The sequence below is a fragment of the Canis aureus genome, chromosome 4, assembly GCF_053574225.1.
Source record: "Canis aureus isolate CA01 chromosome 4, VMU_Caureus_v.1.0, whole genome shotgun sequence".
NCBI classification, from domain to species: Eukaryota; Metazoa; Chordata; class Mammalia; order Carnivora; family Canidae; genus Canis; species Canis aureus.
In genome coordinates, this window is record NC_135614.1 from 62,549,611 (window position 1) to 62,566,230 (window position 16,620).

Below are 16,620 nucleotides of genomic sequence, written 5' to 3' on the forward strand. Positions count from 1 at the left end.
TGCTTCTTCAACCATCTTTTATTCTTTCTTCTTATACCATTTTGTTTCTTTCACTTCATCTTGCTGAGTCCTGGGTGTCTTGCTGCTGTGAATAATGCCTTGTTAACGCATTAGTAGCTATTCAAGTGTTGTTGACCCTTACTTTTCTTTGCAACCGCGGCTAAATGCAAATATTGACATGGTCACCAGGCTAAATGCAAATATTGACATGGTCACCAGAACAGACCCTGGCTGAAACTCTGAATCAACCCTGATTGTAGCTTAAGCCATTTGTAGACATTAATAGAGAACAATTTGGTTCATCAAGGGTCTTGACTCTTACAAGTGTTGACATGTTCTTCTTTTTGTGTCTGTGTGCTGTGTGTATGAACTCAAGGCTGTCCACGAAGATAATATTCCTTCAGAGGCAATGTTCACCATCAGAATTCCGCCAATGCATGGATACCTCCGGAAATCTTTACCAGAAGAAGGCAGCTTGGGTGGAGATGCAAAGTCCCCTCTGACTTTTACACAACAGGATATTGATGATGGGGATATCTTTTATGTTCAGACAGTTCCTGGCCAACAACAGGACCGTTTTTTACTGGATGTGGTGAATGGTTTCCAAGCTGTGAATGGAATTGAAATCTTAGTGGATATTGTCCCTAAGCAGATTCCTCTGGAGGTACAAAATTTCACAGTCCAAGAAGGTGGTTCCAAAACACTTCTGGAGGACTATCTCAAAATTCCAAACAAATATTTTGAGGGAGTTGACTGTGAATTTGTTCTCCTCAAACCACCAAAACATGGTTATGTTGAAAATTCTAATTTTCCAAGAGTAAAGCTAATGAAGTTTACCAGGAAACAGGTACTAATTCTCAGTTAATACTTTTGGGTATGTGGGATAAGAGAAAAAAAGTGCGATTTATTATTTACATTAATGGACTGAGGAGTGATGAGACTTGAAAGGGTATCTAGTTTAACCTTTTAATAGATGCTAGAAGCCCCTTTTATGGTAATTCCATAAAGAGATCACCTAGCCATTGCTTAAATATATTCAGTGATAGAGAATTCACTACTTCATGCAATGGGTACTTCCAGTTCTAAAATACTTCAACTGCTAGAAAGTTCTTTCTGTTGACCTGAAGTCTGCCACTTAGACACTTCTCCAAAGTCCTGGTTCACAGAACAAGTCATACCTCCTTTTCTAAAAGCTCTTTAAATATTTGAAAGAAAAAGTTATCAAGTTCCCTTGGATTGTAACTTCTTTAGGTTAAACATCTCTAGGTTCTCCCACTTTTGCTCATGTCATGGATATCTAGCCTCTGCATCATCCTAGCTGCCCATTGCTAGAGGAGCTCCACACTTCACTGTCCCACTCAGAATGTTACACCTGATATTTAACACAGACACGCTTTAGTCATTAGTGGATTTACTCATCTATTCATTCCATTAGTCAATCAACAGATGCCATTCTCCTTGTAAACATAGTGATATCAATGGCTAAATGGCCCAGGCCCTACAATCAAGCACTGGATACAACTTCCAATCTAATGTTCAGTGTAAGATAACCAATCAGCTCTAGGCTGCTATCATATTTCTTTGCTTTGGGCTAGGTTGGAAATATTTTGAGACTTAGCTTTCTTATCATGAATAAAAGAATGATTTCCATTACTTTCTAGGTATTGAAAGTAACTTGCTACCATTTCCTTTATAAGCTCCTAGGAATATGCGCTCTTCAGATTGGAAGCCATTACCAACCACCTGTCATCTCTGGGTATCTTTGTTCAGTTAGCTGTAAACCTATGTGGGCTGCTTTATTTTGCTTGTAAGGATTTCATCTTATCAATGGACTTGAATCGATTTGCTAAGCCCTTCTTCTGTTCAAGTTGCTGTGCAAGGTTGCCATGATAAGGAGCCATATTCCTTGCCCTCAGGAGATCTTGGCCTAGGGCAAGGGCCAAGAGAGAAGAGCAAGTGAACAGGGCCGGGGGTGGGGGTGGGGGTGGGGGTGGGGGGGGATTAGGCACACAAGCTTTAATATTAGTTCACCTTTCTGTTGCTTCACAGAGCATTCTCACGGTGGTGCTAAGTGCAGAGTTGGCACATCTGACTCTAATTAAAGAGAATAGGGAAGACCTCACAGAGGGAATAACGTGTAAGCAAGATTTGAGGAAAGAAAGAGCAGAGAGGTAACAGAGGAGAAACATAAAAGAAAAAAGCAACACAAGCAAAGGAACAGCATGACCAAGGATATAAAGGCATTAAAGTGAATGGGTTTGGGGCCTGGGAAATAGCCCACAAGACTTGCAGGTGGGCTCAGGAGCCATAGTAAGAACTAGGGCCAGACTGTGGAGAGTCTTGAATTATATGTGAGAGGGTTAGACTGAACCAGGGGGCATTAGGGAGCTGTTGGGAGAAGCAGAGTATCCTGAGGGCAGGAAACAACCTTGGAAATCAGTGCTTTTCTACTGGGGACTCAGGGAAGGTGATCCTTTAGTGACTTCCTATAGGCATCTCTTCATCATGGCTTCCATCTGAAAGGTGGGACAAACCATCCAAGGTGACTACTTGCTCCGGGGCAAGTTGAATTCAATACTGTTTACCTCAGATACGCTAGGTAAGAGACTGAGCACTAAATTTTAGTCCTGTCTTGCTCAATTTATTATTGATTGTGCTTTATGAGAAGTGTGCATTTAGAATGGTTGCTTGAAATCTGTATGTCAAGTATATTTATTCCCTCAAGGATCCATGTTATTGTGTAGCCTTATTCACAGTTAAGGTCATGTGTCCCTGCTCTTCCAGATGACCCCTTCACACTTTCTCTTCCTATATGACTCTAAGGTCTCCAGGTTTTGAGACATCATTGTTTACATGTAAAGTGGCACTAACCCCTAACAACTAGTGACCTTAGTGTTTAGTGGCTTGAGGAGCCCTTGGCCATGTTTGCCATTCATTCATTCAGCAAATAATTTTTGAGTATCTATTATGTGCCAGGCATGCCAGCTTTAGGTACTGGAGATACAGTGGTGAACAAACCCAGTAATAATCCGTGCCCTGATACCCAGGTAGGAGAAAGAAGGAGGCAGAGAGAGGCAACAGATAAAATAAGTGAAATAAATGGCATGTTGAGTGAATATTTAGTGCCATGGAGAAAAAATAAGGCAAGAAAGGGAGCTGGGAAGCGCTGGGGCCTTCAGTGATGTGTATGTGTGTGTTCAGTTTCAAATCAAGTGGTTGGGGGAGGTCCCATGGAGAAGGCAGCTTCTGAGCAGACACCTGGAGGAAGCAATGAATGGGTGAGCCACGTAGACCTGGAGGGAGAGCATTTAGGCAGAGAGAAGAGCAAGTGAACAGCTGTGTGGGGAGCAACAAGGGGTTTAGTGTGACTGGACTGCATGCTATGGGAGGAGAGCTGTACATGAGGTTTGGGACGTCCAGCACAGGAGGGACTTCAACTTCACCTTTGACCCTGAGTGAGATGGGGAGCAAGGAAGGAGGGAGAAGGTGGGTAGAGGGATGACACAGTGTGCCTCGAACATGATTGGTGATAGGGGACTGAGTACTTTTCAATCTTTCAAGATTTTCTACAAATCTGTTACATCTTTTCATTTTAAGTCAGCAGACATTTTTCTACTGTTAGAAGTCTAGGAACAGGCAAATTCCCACCGAATCTTCTCTTTGCCTTGATATTAATGCATATTAAAAGGCATGTAATTTGGGGGAGTGCCACTCCTTTGAAGAAATTATGTATTTCTCCAGGAAAGATATTGAGGAGGCAACTTGTATTAAATACTATGTTCCTAAGGCATTTTAGGCACAAATTCCCTCATTTTTTTTTATCAATACCATCTTCTGCATTTATTTTCAAGTAGCTTAAAACAGCATGTTTCAGAACTTGTGGTTAGGCCTATGGTCTGAAATTCCTCTGCTCACAGAACTCCAAAGAAATTCTCAGCACCTGTGTACAAATGGCCACAATTTTCCCTTGAGACTCTTCGTGAACTTTTCAACTCTTGTCAGAAACACCTCTGAGAGATCAAAAGTATTTGCTCAAAGGAAGTGCACCATAGGAACCGGCAAAGTTGAACTGTTAAAATTTTTGGCAGTATTTTATCAAAACAAACACAACCCCAGAGGCTTTTTCAGAAGTTCAACTACTCCTGTTGGGCTTTGGAAGTTCTCTGCCATTTTATGTTTGGGTCACAGACTCACTGAAGCCAAGTTCCCTTCTAGCTTTAAAATTCTCTTGGTCTCTAATTATGATCCTGTGCTCTTCAGTATTTTCTATCACAGCCTTAAAGACATGAAAGGCATTCTGATAAAATTTGTGGCTATTACAAATCCAAGAGGAGTAATTAATTCACTTGATGACCGTTTCAGAACAAAAATTAGAAAATGAAATCTAACAGGGATAAAAGTAAATGTTTGCATTTGGGTTATTACAGTAAGGGAAATCTCCCTTGATAGAAAATTTGGTTTTGACATATATCATTATGTCTACAGGAGATGTATGGTAGTTATGGATAGCATCTGTCATGAGGTGCACCAAAAAATTATTCCATTCTGAAGGAGGAGGAATAGGATTAGGACATAGCATATAGTCTCTCATACAAAGAACAATTAGGGAATAATGCATGCTTAGTTCAGAAAAGATAAGTCTGGAGAAACTTCATAGTTCCTCTGGTCCAGATGTCTCCAAACAACAGAAATTGAGCAAGTGGGTAGAAGCTTCAGAGCTAAACCTAACATTCTGAATTGTCTAACAAAGTAATCCACAGCTTCAAAAATTAGTCACTGTAAATAAACAAGTAGAGTCTAACTTTTAGTGGATAATCTTCCATTGGAAGAACAGCTGGGTTGTATCACTTACCTACAGCACATTTTAGTATTAGAGTTAGTCTTTGACTCAGGTCTCCTGATTACCAGTGCAGTGGTCTCTTTCCTGCCCTATGTGCTGTGTCACTCCATTTCTCCTTAAACTTATTCCTAGGATGGGCATCACTTCATAAAAACTATCCCGTCCATCAGAATTTCCACTCTGATTGTCAGAATCAAACCTTACAGGATAAATACATGCTTCTGTGTTTTAGAGAGATATTAAAATTAGGATTATAACAATTTATTCATGTTTTAAAATCACATTTCAGTAAATTGGTGATTTTTGTTGCTGGTGGTTATAGGTGGAAAATGAATTGATTTATTATGTGCATGATGATAGTGAGGAGCTTCTCGACAATTTCACCGTCTTTGCAAATAGCTCAGAGCTTGGAAAACAGAGCTTGCCCCAAACTCTTTTTGTAACTGTGGAATCGGTAAATGATGAGGCTCCAGTAATAACAGTGAACAAAATCCTTCAGGTAAGTGCTCTGTGCTTTTGGATTTATCATAATAACATTAGGGCTACCAATTTGATTTTCTTTTATATTATTTCTAATGTTAAATAATAAGACATATGATTATGTATGTATGGTTAACATATTCCTACTGGTTTTAAATAAATGTTAGTTGTTACCAGGGCATTCTGTTGGATAACTGTTGGGAGATGATGAATCCCAATGAGTTACTGTTGGGTTATATTTCGTGAGTGGGTGTCATTCACACTATATTCCTGGAGGCATGGCCTTTTCTAGTTAGGGTGGGAAGGGAGAATCAGCTTCCCAGTATTGAATGTGTGACCTTGGGCAAGTTATTTAATCCTTCAGTGTGCTCTCATCGAGAGGATGGAAAATAGAGACAGAGTTGTGAGTAGTAAGAGATAAAATGATGTAAAACTCTCCCACAGTTCCTGAAATGTGGTTGGGATTCAATAAATGGTAGCATGATTACCGAAAAACTCTAAGGCTATGCTAGTAATAGTGTTTTTTTTTTTTTTTCTTCGTTTAAACCTCACTATACAATCATGTGACAGTATTTTTGCTGTATCTGGGAACTTCCATCACCCTTCACTCTTTCTGAAAATCCCCTGGGGGTGCGTCTTAGGAACTCATAGATAAATATGTTTTGGCTGTCACATGGTGTCCACCATTTGGCTTCTGTCCTGATCTGGCGCCCTAAAGCAATGTTTGCTGCTTGATGCACAGAAGTTCTTCTGCTTCTGGCTCTTATGGCACCATTTCCTCCTACACCAGCACTACCAATGTCAATGCTAGTGAACTCATTTGTGCCAGTTTACGCTGAAGTATCCCAAAGTTTTCATTCAGCAGGCTTTCTTGGTCTTAAATCACTCCTTACTGTCCCTTCTCCTAAAGAGTTGGGCATGAATTTGTTGTTCTGGCCCAGAGAATAAAATTATGGCTATTAAAATAGTAAGTGCTCAAAAAATAATTGTTAGCTATCGTTGTGTGCCAGTAACACTCTAAGGGCTTATAATTCACTGAGATATGTGCTACCATTTCCCTCATTGGACAGATGAGGAGATTGCATGAAAGCTGAATGACAGGCTGAGGACAGACAGAGTGACAGCACAGGAGCCTGATGGCTTGTTCATGCCTCTTTTCATACTATCCAGCAATGACGGACACATAGTAAACAAGAAATATTTGTTGAAGGGATGAGCAAATGAAAAGATAAACTGTCAAGACCCCCAATAGTGGCTCATCTTTCAGAGACCAGGTGTGTGCCTTGGCTCTTTCTTCTTTTAGTGCAGCTGCATTTCCAAAAGGATCCTTGGCCCCTTGCACATTAAGCCCCTAGGGAACTCATTCATTAGGTATGCCCAGACATGGGCATCTGAAGATGTTCACTTTGAAATTTGGCAGAGACAGATCTTCCCACATATGTATTTGACAACTTCTGCCTTCTTTATGCCACTTGTGAGAGTAAATAGTTAATAATAGATTCTTTAGAAGTCCAGAGGAAATTAGGTAGTCAGAAGAGATGTGGAAGAGGTGAACATGAATAGAGCTCATCGGGGGCTAATCTAACTAGACAATTTTATGTTGTTAAACATGTAAACATGCTGGGTTTGAAAAAATCTGTTCTTATTTGCTCAAAATAATTGGATTTAGGAATAGCCTTTTTAGTGCTTTGTGTCATTTCACAGCTTGGTTCATTATTCAGCCTCTATATTTTAGGTGAAAAAACAGTGGTGTTTATACCTTCAGAACTCATCGCTTTATCTTTAGTTTACTCTACAGTCACTCTCTGGGAATGGGATGTTCTAAGTGGTCACATTTGTAGGCCTACAGGTTCTTGTTGTGTTCATATCTACTGAGCTCATTCTCAGCAAAGTGATCAGAGAACTAGGTTGCTGGCTAGAGTGAGGGATCAGAGGCGTCAATGATTATTCAGCATAGTTATAAAAGTTTATGTTTATTATGTGCTTATGGAGTACTATCCTGAGCATCTTCCAGAAGTGGTATCATTTTCACAACCCTACAAAGCAACTGCTGTTATTAATATGCTCATTAAATGGGAGCACTGAGGCCCAGAGCAGCACCAAGGGAAGGTGTAGAAAGTCTGTCTCACCACCCACCACACGACATAGAGTGTGGTGGGTGGTGAGACAGCATCCATCCATGTGACCACTCTGCATCCATGTGATCAGAGGCTGTCTTTATTAGGAAGAAAAAAAACCCAAAGCTGTTGGGCCTCTTGCTCTTGCTAAAGTGGATTTCATGGAATAGGTCCACAGCAGTTGTATTGACACATATGTATTCACCCAACAACCTCAGCAGAGGATTTCGGCATTTTGCTGCATGGTGCAAAACTGCACGATGAGAAAGATTCAGGGGAGGGTCCCAAATTCCAGACAGATACAGGAGAAGATCTGGAGCTGGCTGAGGAAGCGGAAGACCAGAGAATAAAGTAGGAAACTCTTAGGCTTCCTTCTGCAAAGGAATCGAAGCCCTATTGTGGGTTTGGCTTTCATTTCTGAGGTGCCATTAATTATAAGATGCATCATCAGCTTAATAATAGCTTTATTATATTGAAATATTCCTGTCAACTTAAGATATTCAGAACATTGAGTTGTGAGAGGAAAAACGTGTATACTGGCCTTTATCTCTGTCTTCCCTTTAAATTAGTGAAATACAGTCTCTGCCAAGAACCTTGAGCTTGCTCAGGTAGTTGATCCACATACTCTCCCCACTATCCTTGATTCCAGAGGGCTTCTCTCAAGAAAAAAAGGAAGATTTGCTGGGGGGGAAGGGCCATTTCCTTTATGCTTGCCTTCTTTCCTGGGGAGCCTGGGTCCAGGCCAGGAGGGTGCATCTTCCCAGTTTCAGTGGATGTGGCCATTTGACTCTGGCTCTTTCTGAGTTTATTCATTTATTTATCTTGTAAGTCTCTCATTCTTTGCCTTAAAAGTTTTAAATTAAAGGTAGAAGACCGGAGTTCAAGGTTTGTAAATTGCCCAACTTAAGCAAAATTTCTCTGAACATCGTCTTCAACGCAAAACCATGCTTGAGTTGTGGATTGGTGTGTGTGTGTGTGTGTGTGTGTGTGTGTAAAGAGATAGATAGATAGATAGATAGATAGATAGATAGATAGATAGATGTATTTATTATGAGGAATTGGCTCATGTGATTATGGAGGTGTGCAAGTTCCAAGATCTATAGGGTTAGTCAGCAGGCTGGAGACCCAAGAGAGCCAATGGTTTAGTTCCCATATGAAGATCAATAAGAAGAGCTGATGTCCCAGTTCAAAGGCAGTCAGACAGAAGAGAATTCTCTTTATTTGCAGGAGGAACAGGGTTTTTTTGTTGTTGTTGTTCTACTTAGGCCTTCAACTAATGTATGGGGCTCACCTACGTGAGAGAGAGTAATCTCCTTTACTCAGTTAACTGATTTAAATATTAAATTTATTAAAATTAAATATTAATCTTATCCAAAAACATTCTCATAAGAATACCCAGGATAATGTTTAACCAAATATCTGGGTACCCATGGCCTAGTCAACTTGACACATAAAATTAACCACCGTAGTCTTGAGATTCTATGCTGTCTTTGACTTTTCAAACAGAATTTTCTCAAGACCTTCAGATTATCCTATATGACCACCCACTCTCTTTCCTTGTCATCAGAGCTTCAAGCAAGTGGCAAGAAAGATTATCTCAGTCTACTTGGGAAAAAGCAATTGGGAACATAGATGGTAGACCAGCTGATAGCATCTCAGACTCTGGATAGGAGTTCAAAGGCAGATACCTGAATGCTAACCATTCTATGCTAGCATTTCAAATATATTTCTTTCTGCTGAAGTACTTTGAACAACATTTCATTAAGCCAGAGAACTTGTGGCTGGCTGGTCTCCAAAGTCATTCAGTGGCACAGGAAACCATTTCTGTCATGACAAACTGGGGTTAGATCAACTCTGGTGAATCCTTTGCATTTTACTCTAAAATATATCCTACTGAGTACTTTTGTGTTCAAGCATCACCAGAAATTTTCGTGCATACCAGATCAAATGTATTTGTGTCCACAAGGGGGCTTCATTTTCCTGTTTTTTGACTTTGGCTTCCAACACTGTGCATTTTGTTTTGTTGTTGTCTTTTATACCAAAAATAGAATCATTTGTTTATTTCTGATAACCACTTGTCATCACTAAAAAGAGCTTCAAGAGCTAGGGACAGTGGAAGAATTAAAGCAGCAGAGCCTGAGTCTTTGACAGAAGGCCCAGAAGGGACAGATAGTGGGATAGTAACTATAAACATTTCACATCCCTCATATGAGACTCAAAACAAAGGTCTGGGTTTTTAAACATTAGAAGCATAGTTAGGATTCTATTGGATTATAATTAGGTTTCTAAATCCCATTGACCTTCTGTTTAAGTTAAAGGCAAATTTGTAAAAATGTGTTCCAATTAATGGGCTATTTTTTTTTTTTTCAGATATCTAATCCTTAAACCCTTATTTCTTGGGCTTTGGATTACTTTTAATTCTGCACTCAAGTTTGGGACCTTTGTTTTTCTTTTCCCCATCTATCCGAAGTTGCTATTACCAATGACTGGGCGCTAAATCAATTCTCCCCCAAAGCAGCAGGGCTGTTCATTGAACTAAATTTGGTTTGAGTGGAAATAAAGACCTGAAGTTACAAGGTCTTGTTTTGAGTGGCAGGTTTTCCACTTGGTTTGAAAGATGGTATATTCCAGAGGCAAGAGGGGGCAAAAGCAGAGTTGCATGGAAGAGTAGCTGCAGTGGAAAACATGCTTCATCCAGCTTTTGTGTGCACGGTGCTGGAAAAAATGAGTATCTACGAGTCACGAGAAGAGAATGGCAGTACATTTCCAAATCAGCTTGAGTTCTTAAAGAAAGGAAAATGAGATACATGGATAGATTTTAAAATGTAAAAAGTGAAAAAGTAGAATCAAAGCCTTGGAATTGTGTTAAATAGTCCAATTGTATATTTTAGAAACACTGTAACCTTGCCATGGATTAACTGAAAACCAAAACCTTATAATTTGAACATTAGGTTGATTAGCATTTCTGGTACCTATTAAAAAACCGATGTCCTTAGAGTTTAGGGCTGAAAAATCATTAATGGCCATATTCCAAAAGCCAAAATATAGGAGCATTCACCAAGAATACAATCATGAAATTCACTCCAAATTATGGAGAGATGCTGTGAGATGAACATGTTAATTAACAGTACATGTTACAGAATGGCTCCAATAATGGTAATCATGATACTCTAAATGACTTTTAAGTAATATTTAAAAAATCATATTTATCTTCAGAACCAAATCTGATGAAGAAGATGGATAACATAGAGCTATTATTTATTGAATTCCTACTAATGCCAGGTGAAGCTTGTTCTAAGTACTTTACATATGTTAAATCACTCATTATACATAATAATTCTATCATTCCTAGTTTACTAATGAGGAAATTAAGGCTCAGGGAAATTAAGAAATGTGTCCAAGGTTTCATTGCTAATGTGGTGTATCATGCCTCATATGAAAATGTAGGAATCTTAATGTATTTTCCGATATTCCTTTCTCAAATTCTGTTTAGTTATTAGATAATGGGTGAGCATGAATTAAGATATTTCATAAACTCCCTATGTTTCTAAGAAAACAGTCTCTTAGACCAGAGAGATATCTATTAAATCACTGAGGACTGAATTTCTAAACAAGTTGGTAACAAGCATAGATGTTAAGGCTCTAGTCAGAGATCAAAGAATGACATAAGCTTAAAAATATGTGTGGTGTTTCTATAGGGAAGACATTTATAAATACAGATAGAAATGTGAAAATTTAGGTAGTGATAATGCCACCCATTTTTAGTTAGTGAAATACCATGTGACTGCATGACTATAGAAACTGAAAACAGCCTTATTCCATCAAATGTGATTTGATGTCTAAATAAGCATTTTCAGCTCAACACATTCACAACTGAACTCCTGATCTTCTCAGATCCACCCTCTCTGCAGCTCTCCTCATTTCAGTCGATGGTAACTCTGTCTTTTTAGGTGTTGAGGTCCCAACCATGGAGTCATCTTTTTCCTTTCCTTCTTCCACACCTCACCCAGAATTTGACCACTTCTTACCACCTCAACAGTTTCCAGCCACTCTCTTCTTTCATCTCTCTCCAGGATTATTGTAGTCACTTCCTAACTGGTCTTCCTGCTTCTACCTCTGCCTTCCCATGGTTTATTCTTGATACAGAAGCCACAGGGCTTTGTTAAGACCAAGCCTCCTCACCTAAAGCTTTATGATGATTCCCCATTGCACTTAAGTAAAAGCCAAAGTTCTTACATTGGCCATGAAGATGCTGCAGAATTTGACTTTTCATTACGTTTTTGACTCATCTTCTTGTCCTTCTTATCTTACTTGCTCTGCTCCTGCCATACTGACTTCTTGCTGCTCTTCTTGCTGTTCCCTCTCCCTGGATGTTCTTTCCACAGATATCCACGTGGCTCCTCCTTCACCACCTCCTGATTTTTCTCCAGATGAGCCTCTGATTTACATTCTTCCACTCCTGAGCCCCTTATTTAGCTTTATTCTTTTAGTGCCCATAACCTTCTAACAGACTACATAGTTCATTTCTTTATTATGCCTTTGTTTCTTCCCTGTACTCCTTCATCCTCTCCTGCTGGAATGCAGGCTCCATGAGAATAGGACTCTGTTTTGTTCACTGATGGATTGCAAACACATAGAACATTGCCTGGAACATAGTAGATGCTCAATAAATGATGAATTGTGGAACTAGGATATTTAGGCAAGGTAAATAGATCTTTAAATGTAATTGGAAAATAGAGACTATTACTCAGAAATAATTGCAGATGAGCTATCAGCACAGCAGACCTTGCAAGGCCATAGACACCAGATATGTATTTTCCTGCAAGATTGGTAAAATAAAGGAAAATTTTTAAAATGTGCAATGTGTGTTTTCCCTCAAATACTTAAAAGGTGATGAAATCATTCACTTCTTAAAACAGTGAATAGAAATCCTTAAATCAACCCCCTGAGGTAGTTTCTACAATGATCTGATATGCCATGTAGAGTCTATTCTTATGCTTCCATGCTTAGCATGGGCCAGGCATACAGAAGGTGGTTAGTTACCATCAGCTTTTATTGTTATTACACTTTATTAAAAATGCACTTTAAATAATTACTTTTGAATAAATAATTATGAGCATTATTTCTTATTGGGACCTCATAAACCTCATAAATTAAACAAACACTACAGCATGCCCTGAATTTCATCTGGTATTTAATTATATGCCTGTTTTGAATTAAGAATCCTCATGTTTTAAACACTCTGGTGAATTGCTTTAGGTTCTAAATCTCTGTGCAAGAGGCCAGAGTAGCATAGCTCTTGGGTTTGCTGATGTGATATGATTGGAATTGGTCTTTGCAAAATCTGTGCTTCTCTCCTTTTTTAAGGTGTGGGCTAATTCTGTCACTGAGATTACCAGAGGTGACCTCTGTGCAGAAGATAAGGACTCCTCCCCCCAGGACCTCACCTACTGGGTCACTCCACCCAGCAACGGGCATTTGGCTCTCCAGTCCTTTCCTGGCCAAAGCATCCAGAACTTCACCCAGGCTCAAATCAACAAGGGCCAGCTCATATTTGTACACACTGGTATGTCATGGAGAAAAGTAACAAGAAACTAAAATGTGTTTCAGAGGTTAACATGATCATCAAAACTAGTAGTTGCTGACTTGAAAACCACAAGCCATCAAAAAGCTTTCTGGGGTCTGTAATTTTTTTTTAAGTGGCATGTTGTAGTCAGGCTAATGATAGCAAACATCTGAGAGTACCTATAACTTGCACATGGCTTACTCACATGGCCATGTAAGTCTATGCTCAAGTGTAACGTTCCCAGAGAGCCTTTTCCTGACCACTCATTAAAACAGCATCTCTTCTCTCTCCCTCTGCATCCCTTATGGACTTCCCACCACTGTAGTATGGATTGCTTTGTTTATTTGTTGTCTGTCTTCCATACTAGACTGTACAAGAGCAGGATCTTTGTTTTGTTTGCTCTGGTATCCTCAGCACCTCAAAGAGTGACGAGAACAAGTAGGTGCTTAATAAAAATGTGTTGAAAGAAGGAAATAATTCTGAGTACCTTTTATGTGCCAGGTCATGTTCCAGATGCTAGGGGTACTTGAGTGAACAAAACAAGCATATTTATTAAACACATGAATGCATGAATAAACAAATGAATGAATATAGCTGTGATTCTAAGAGACTCTGTCATTAGAAGGCTTTTTTTTTTCCTTCTGTTAATCAGTAAGCCAAAGAGCTACTGTAAACCTGAGGAAGGGGTGATCTAGTCTGGCTTTGTTTCTGGGCTGCCCCTGTCTCTGGACAGAGAAGGGAAGGAACCCATTCCCAGGCTGCAGGGGCGGATGGGAGGGTGCGTGTGCCAGGGGGCATGAGGGGAAAGCAAGCAGGCATAGCTGGTCAGCCATTTGTATTAACTTCTTTGAAAATATAGTAAAGAAAATGAAGATTAAAAAATCTTCTCAATTCAAATCTAGTAATTTCCTGATATCTTTGCAGTTGATGTGAAGAATCCCCAAATAATTTGAAAATAATTCACCATGTGAATGCTCTCAGCTAGTGATTCCAAACCTGTGGCCTGGGGACTTGCAGGGTTAATTTTATGGCAATGAGATACTAAATCTACCCACATATCTACCGAAGCCTTGTTTCTAGACTAGATGATCTTTTCCACGGATGTATGTCCTCATTTTCTAAATGTGTACACATGTGCTGATTAATAAAACACAATTCATTTAAAGAGGATTTAAAGAGGTACTGAAGTAATAGGAAGTTTCCTCCAATTATGTGTGGTTTTGATTATTAGATATCAACAATCCAAGTATTATTAGATGAGGGCCTAGAAGGGTTTTTATTTTTTGAAGGATTATCCTATTTTCAAAATGGAGAGAACTGCTCTGAAGACTCCCCCCAAGGAGAGTTTCAGATTTCTACAGTGATGCAGTTTGCAAGAAAAAGGAATCCTCGCTCAGGCACATGCTGGCACCAGGGGAGGTGCAGTCACATGACTCAATTTCTGTTACACACATTTACTCTGCAGAAGTCCTCTGAGCCACGTGAAGCAGTGATTCCATTTTAGAGATGAAGAAACTGAGGCTCAAAACGATGTAAGCTGTGCTGACCCTAAAGCTGGGCTTTCTCCATGGGCTGCCCCCTGCCCCCCCCCCCCCCACTGAAGGATAAAGCAGGTTACAGAAGCACACTTATTATTTGTGGGACTAAAATGAAAATTAGCTCTCTGGATTTATTTGTCAACTACCAGGTCCATGTTCAGTTTTGGCTGGTAGAGAAAATAATTTCACCTAAAAAAGGCAGGAAAGAGAGTTAAAGACAAGCTCTTTGAGAGTCAATCGATTACATTTTCTAAATGGCTGTGGAGGCAGTAATGGCTCTTAGAGTGTCTGGAGCCCCACCGCAGATGAGGCTGTTGCTGAGACCAGCTGGTTCTCCTTGCTGCATCTGTCCATCATCAGCCCCAAACAAAGGCCTACATTTAATTAGTCTCCCTGACCATTTATATTTGCAAAGTGCTCTACCGTTAATCTAATTCATTTTTCACCTAACAACCTAAGTAGGTTGATAAGGCCAAGATGTGGGAGTCTGTGTGATTGAAGGCTGCCCTTTGCAAAGTATTGTCAGAAAGATCTGAGGTTGTGCAACAGAAAATCTACAGGTCTCCCCTACTTTCATGTTTCCCTCCTTTCTTCTCTTTGGTCATAGTGTGACGGTGTGGGCATTTCCAGGCTTTTATTCTAGGATGTATTTTGATAGGATTCCTTTTGATTCAGTTTCCCCACTGTTTCTGGATTCATGAAATGTTGAAAGTGGCTAGTGGCAGAAAGCATTCTCTCCCTAATTTCATGTTTCATTCAATACAACTTTCAAAGTGCTATTTCTAGTAAAAACAAGCAAGCAGACAAAATTCGATTGTGGGACCCTGTTCGAAATTAGGCAGACTCAGAATTTACTCTCTCTCTTTTTTAAAAAAACGATGACTTTTGAGTGCATCGGGAAAATTTTTTAAAGTCTGTAATCTTTTTTTGTGAGGACTCGGAACTCTGGGCGTGTGTAGATAACAGAAACTGGAGAGGCTGTGAAGCCATCGACCAGTCTTTTATTAAATTGTGTTATTAAGGGAGTACTTGTACGTAATTGCAAAGTCTGACCCTGCCTTCTTTGTTTCTTGCCACATGTCCCTGAGGGCAACAAAGAGGACATTTCTACCCATTACATGATGCAAAGACCTGTGGGCCTCCAGATTTACTGCTGGCTGAACATTTTCAAAGGGCGATGGGAATGCGAACATCAGGCTCTCTACATTGTGAGCTTGCCTGGTGCTTTGTGAGTCAGACTGGTTAAGTACTCCTGGGAACAGGATCGATAGGGGGCCTGTCTCAATTTCTGTTACACACATAAGTTAATTTATAACTTTATTGATATCACGAATCCTATGACAGAAGTGTGAAAGTACAATTCTCTTCTAGCAGGAATTTAACAAAAGCCGGCCTGGATTTTTCCCTACTCTTTATCACCTCAGCAGAAAACAGCTAGTTCGAGTTCAGTGAATAATTAGAAATTATTTAGAGGCAGGGGCTAAGTGTTATTTACTTCCCTCCTGTTTTTGTTTGTTTTTTTTTTTTTTTTTAAGATTTCATTTATTTATTTGAGAGAGAAAAAGAGAACATGAATTGGGGGTTTTGGGGAGAGGGAGAAGCAGACTCCCCACTGAGCAGGGAGCCCAATAGGATGTGGGGCTCAATCCCAGGATTCTGAGATCATGACCTGAGCAGAAGGCAGATGCTTAACTGACTGAGCCACAAGACACCCCAACTTCCCCCTAGTTTTGGTTTTTGGTATTATTAAGTAAGCACGATGAATATTTCAGAAATGGTATATGTGTGCGTGTACACACACAACATGCATGTGTTACATTTGCTGGTGTAAATTCATTCCAAAATAATAAAATGCAGGTGATGTATATGTTTAAAAAGATTTTTAAAAAATTTTTGCAGGTAATGTCTTTGCTTTCTTTTATTAGGTCACGAGGAGGGGGAAGGGGGGGGAAGAGCATGCATTTTAGACCTTTATTAATGTTCTTTTAACTTCACATGCTGGTGGTGCTTGGTTTGGTGAGCTCAGTGACTCTATTAACGCATTCTCCAGTTGATAGGTGTTGCTCTGCAGGGGGATCA

The 16,620-nt window shown here is 39.7% G+C and overlaps 1 protein-coding gene across 2 annotated transcripts in view; it reads left to right on the plus strand.

Annotated features, from left to right (window-relative positions):
• LOC144312860 (chondroitin sulfate proteoglycan 4-like) overlaps positions 1-16,620 on the plus strand; it is a 67,897-nt gene that overhangs the window by 16,482 nt on the left and 34,795 nt on the right. For both annotated transcript variants that reach the window (XM_077895988.1, XM_077895989.1), the window contains exons 4-6: positions 377-847; positions 5,163-5,339; positions 12,805-13,003. In XM_077895988.1, coding sequence (XP_077752114.1) covers positions 377-847; positions 5,163-5,339; positions 12,805-13,003 — 847 coding nt within the window. The remainder of the gene's footprint in view (positions 1-376; positions 848-5,162; positions 5,340-12,804; positions 13,004-16,620) is intronic.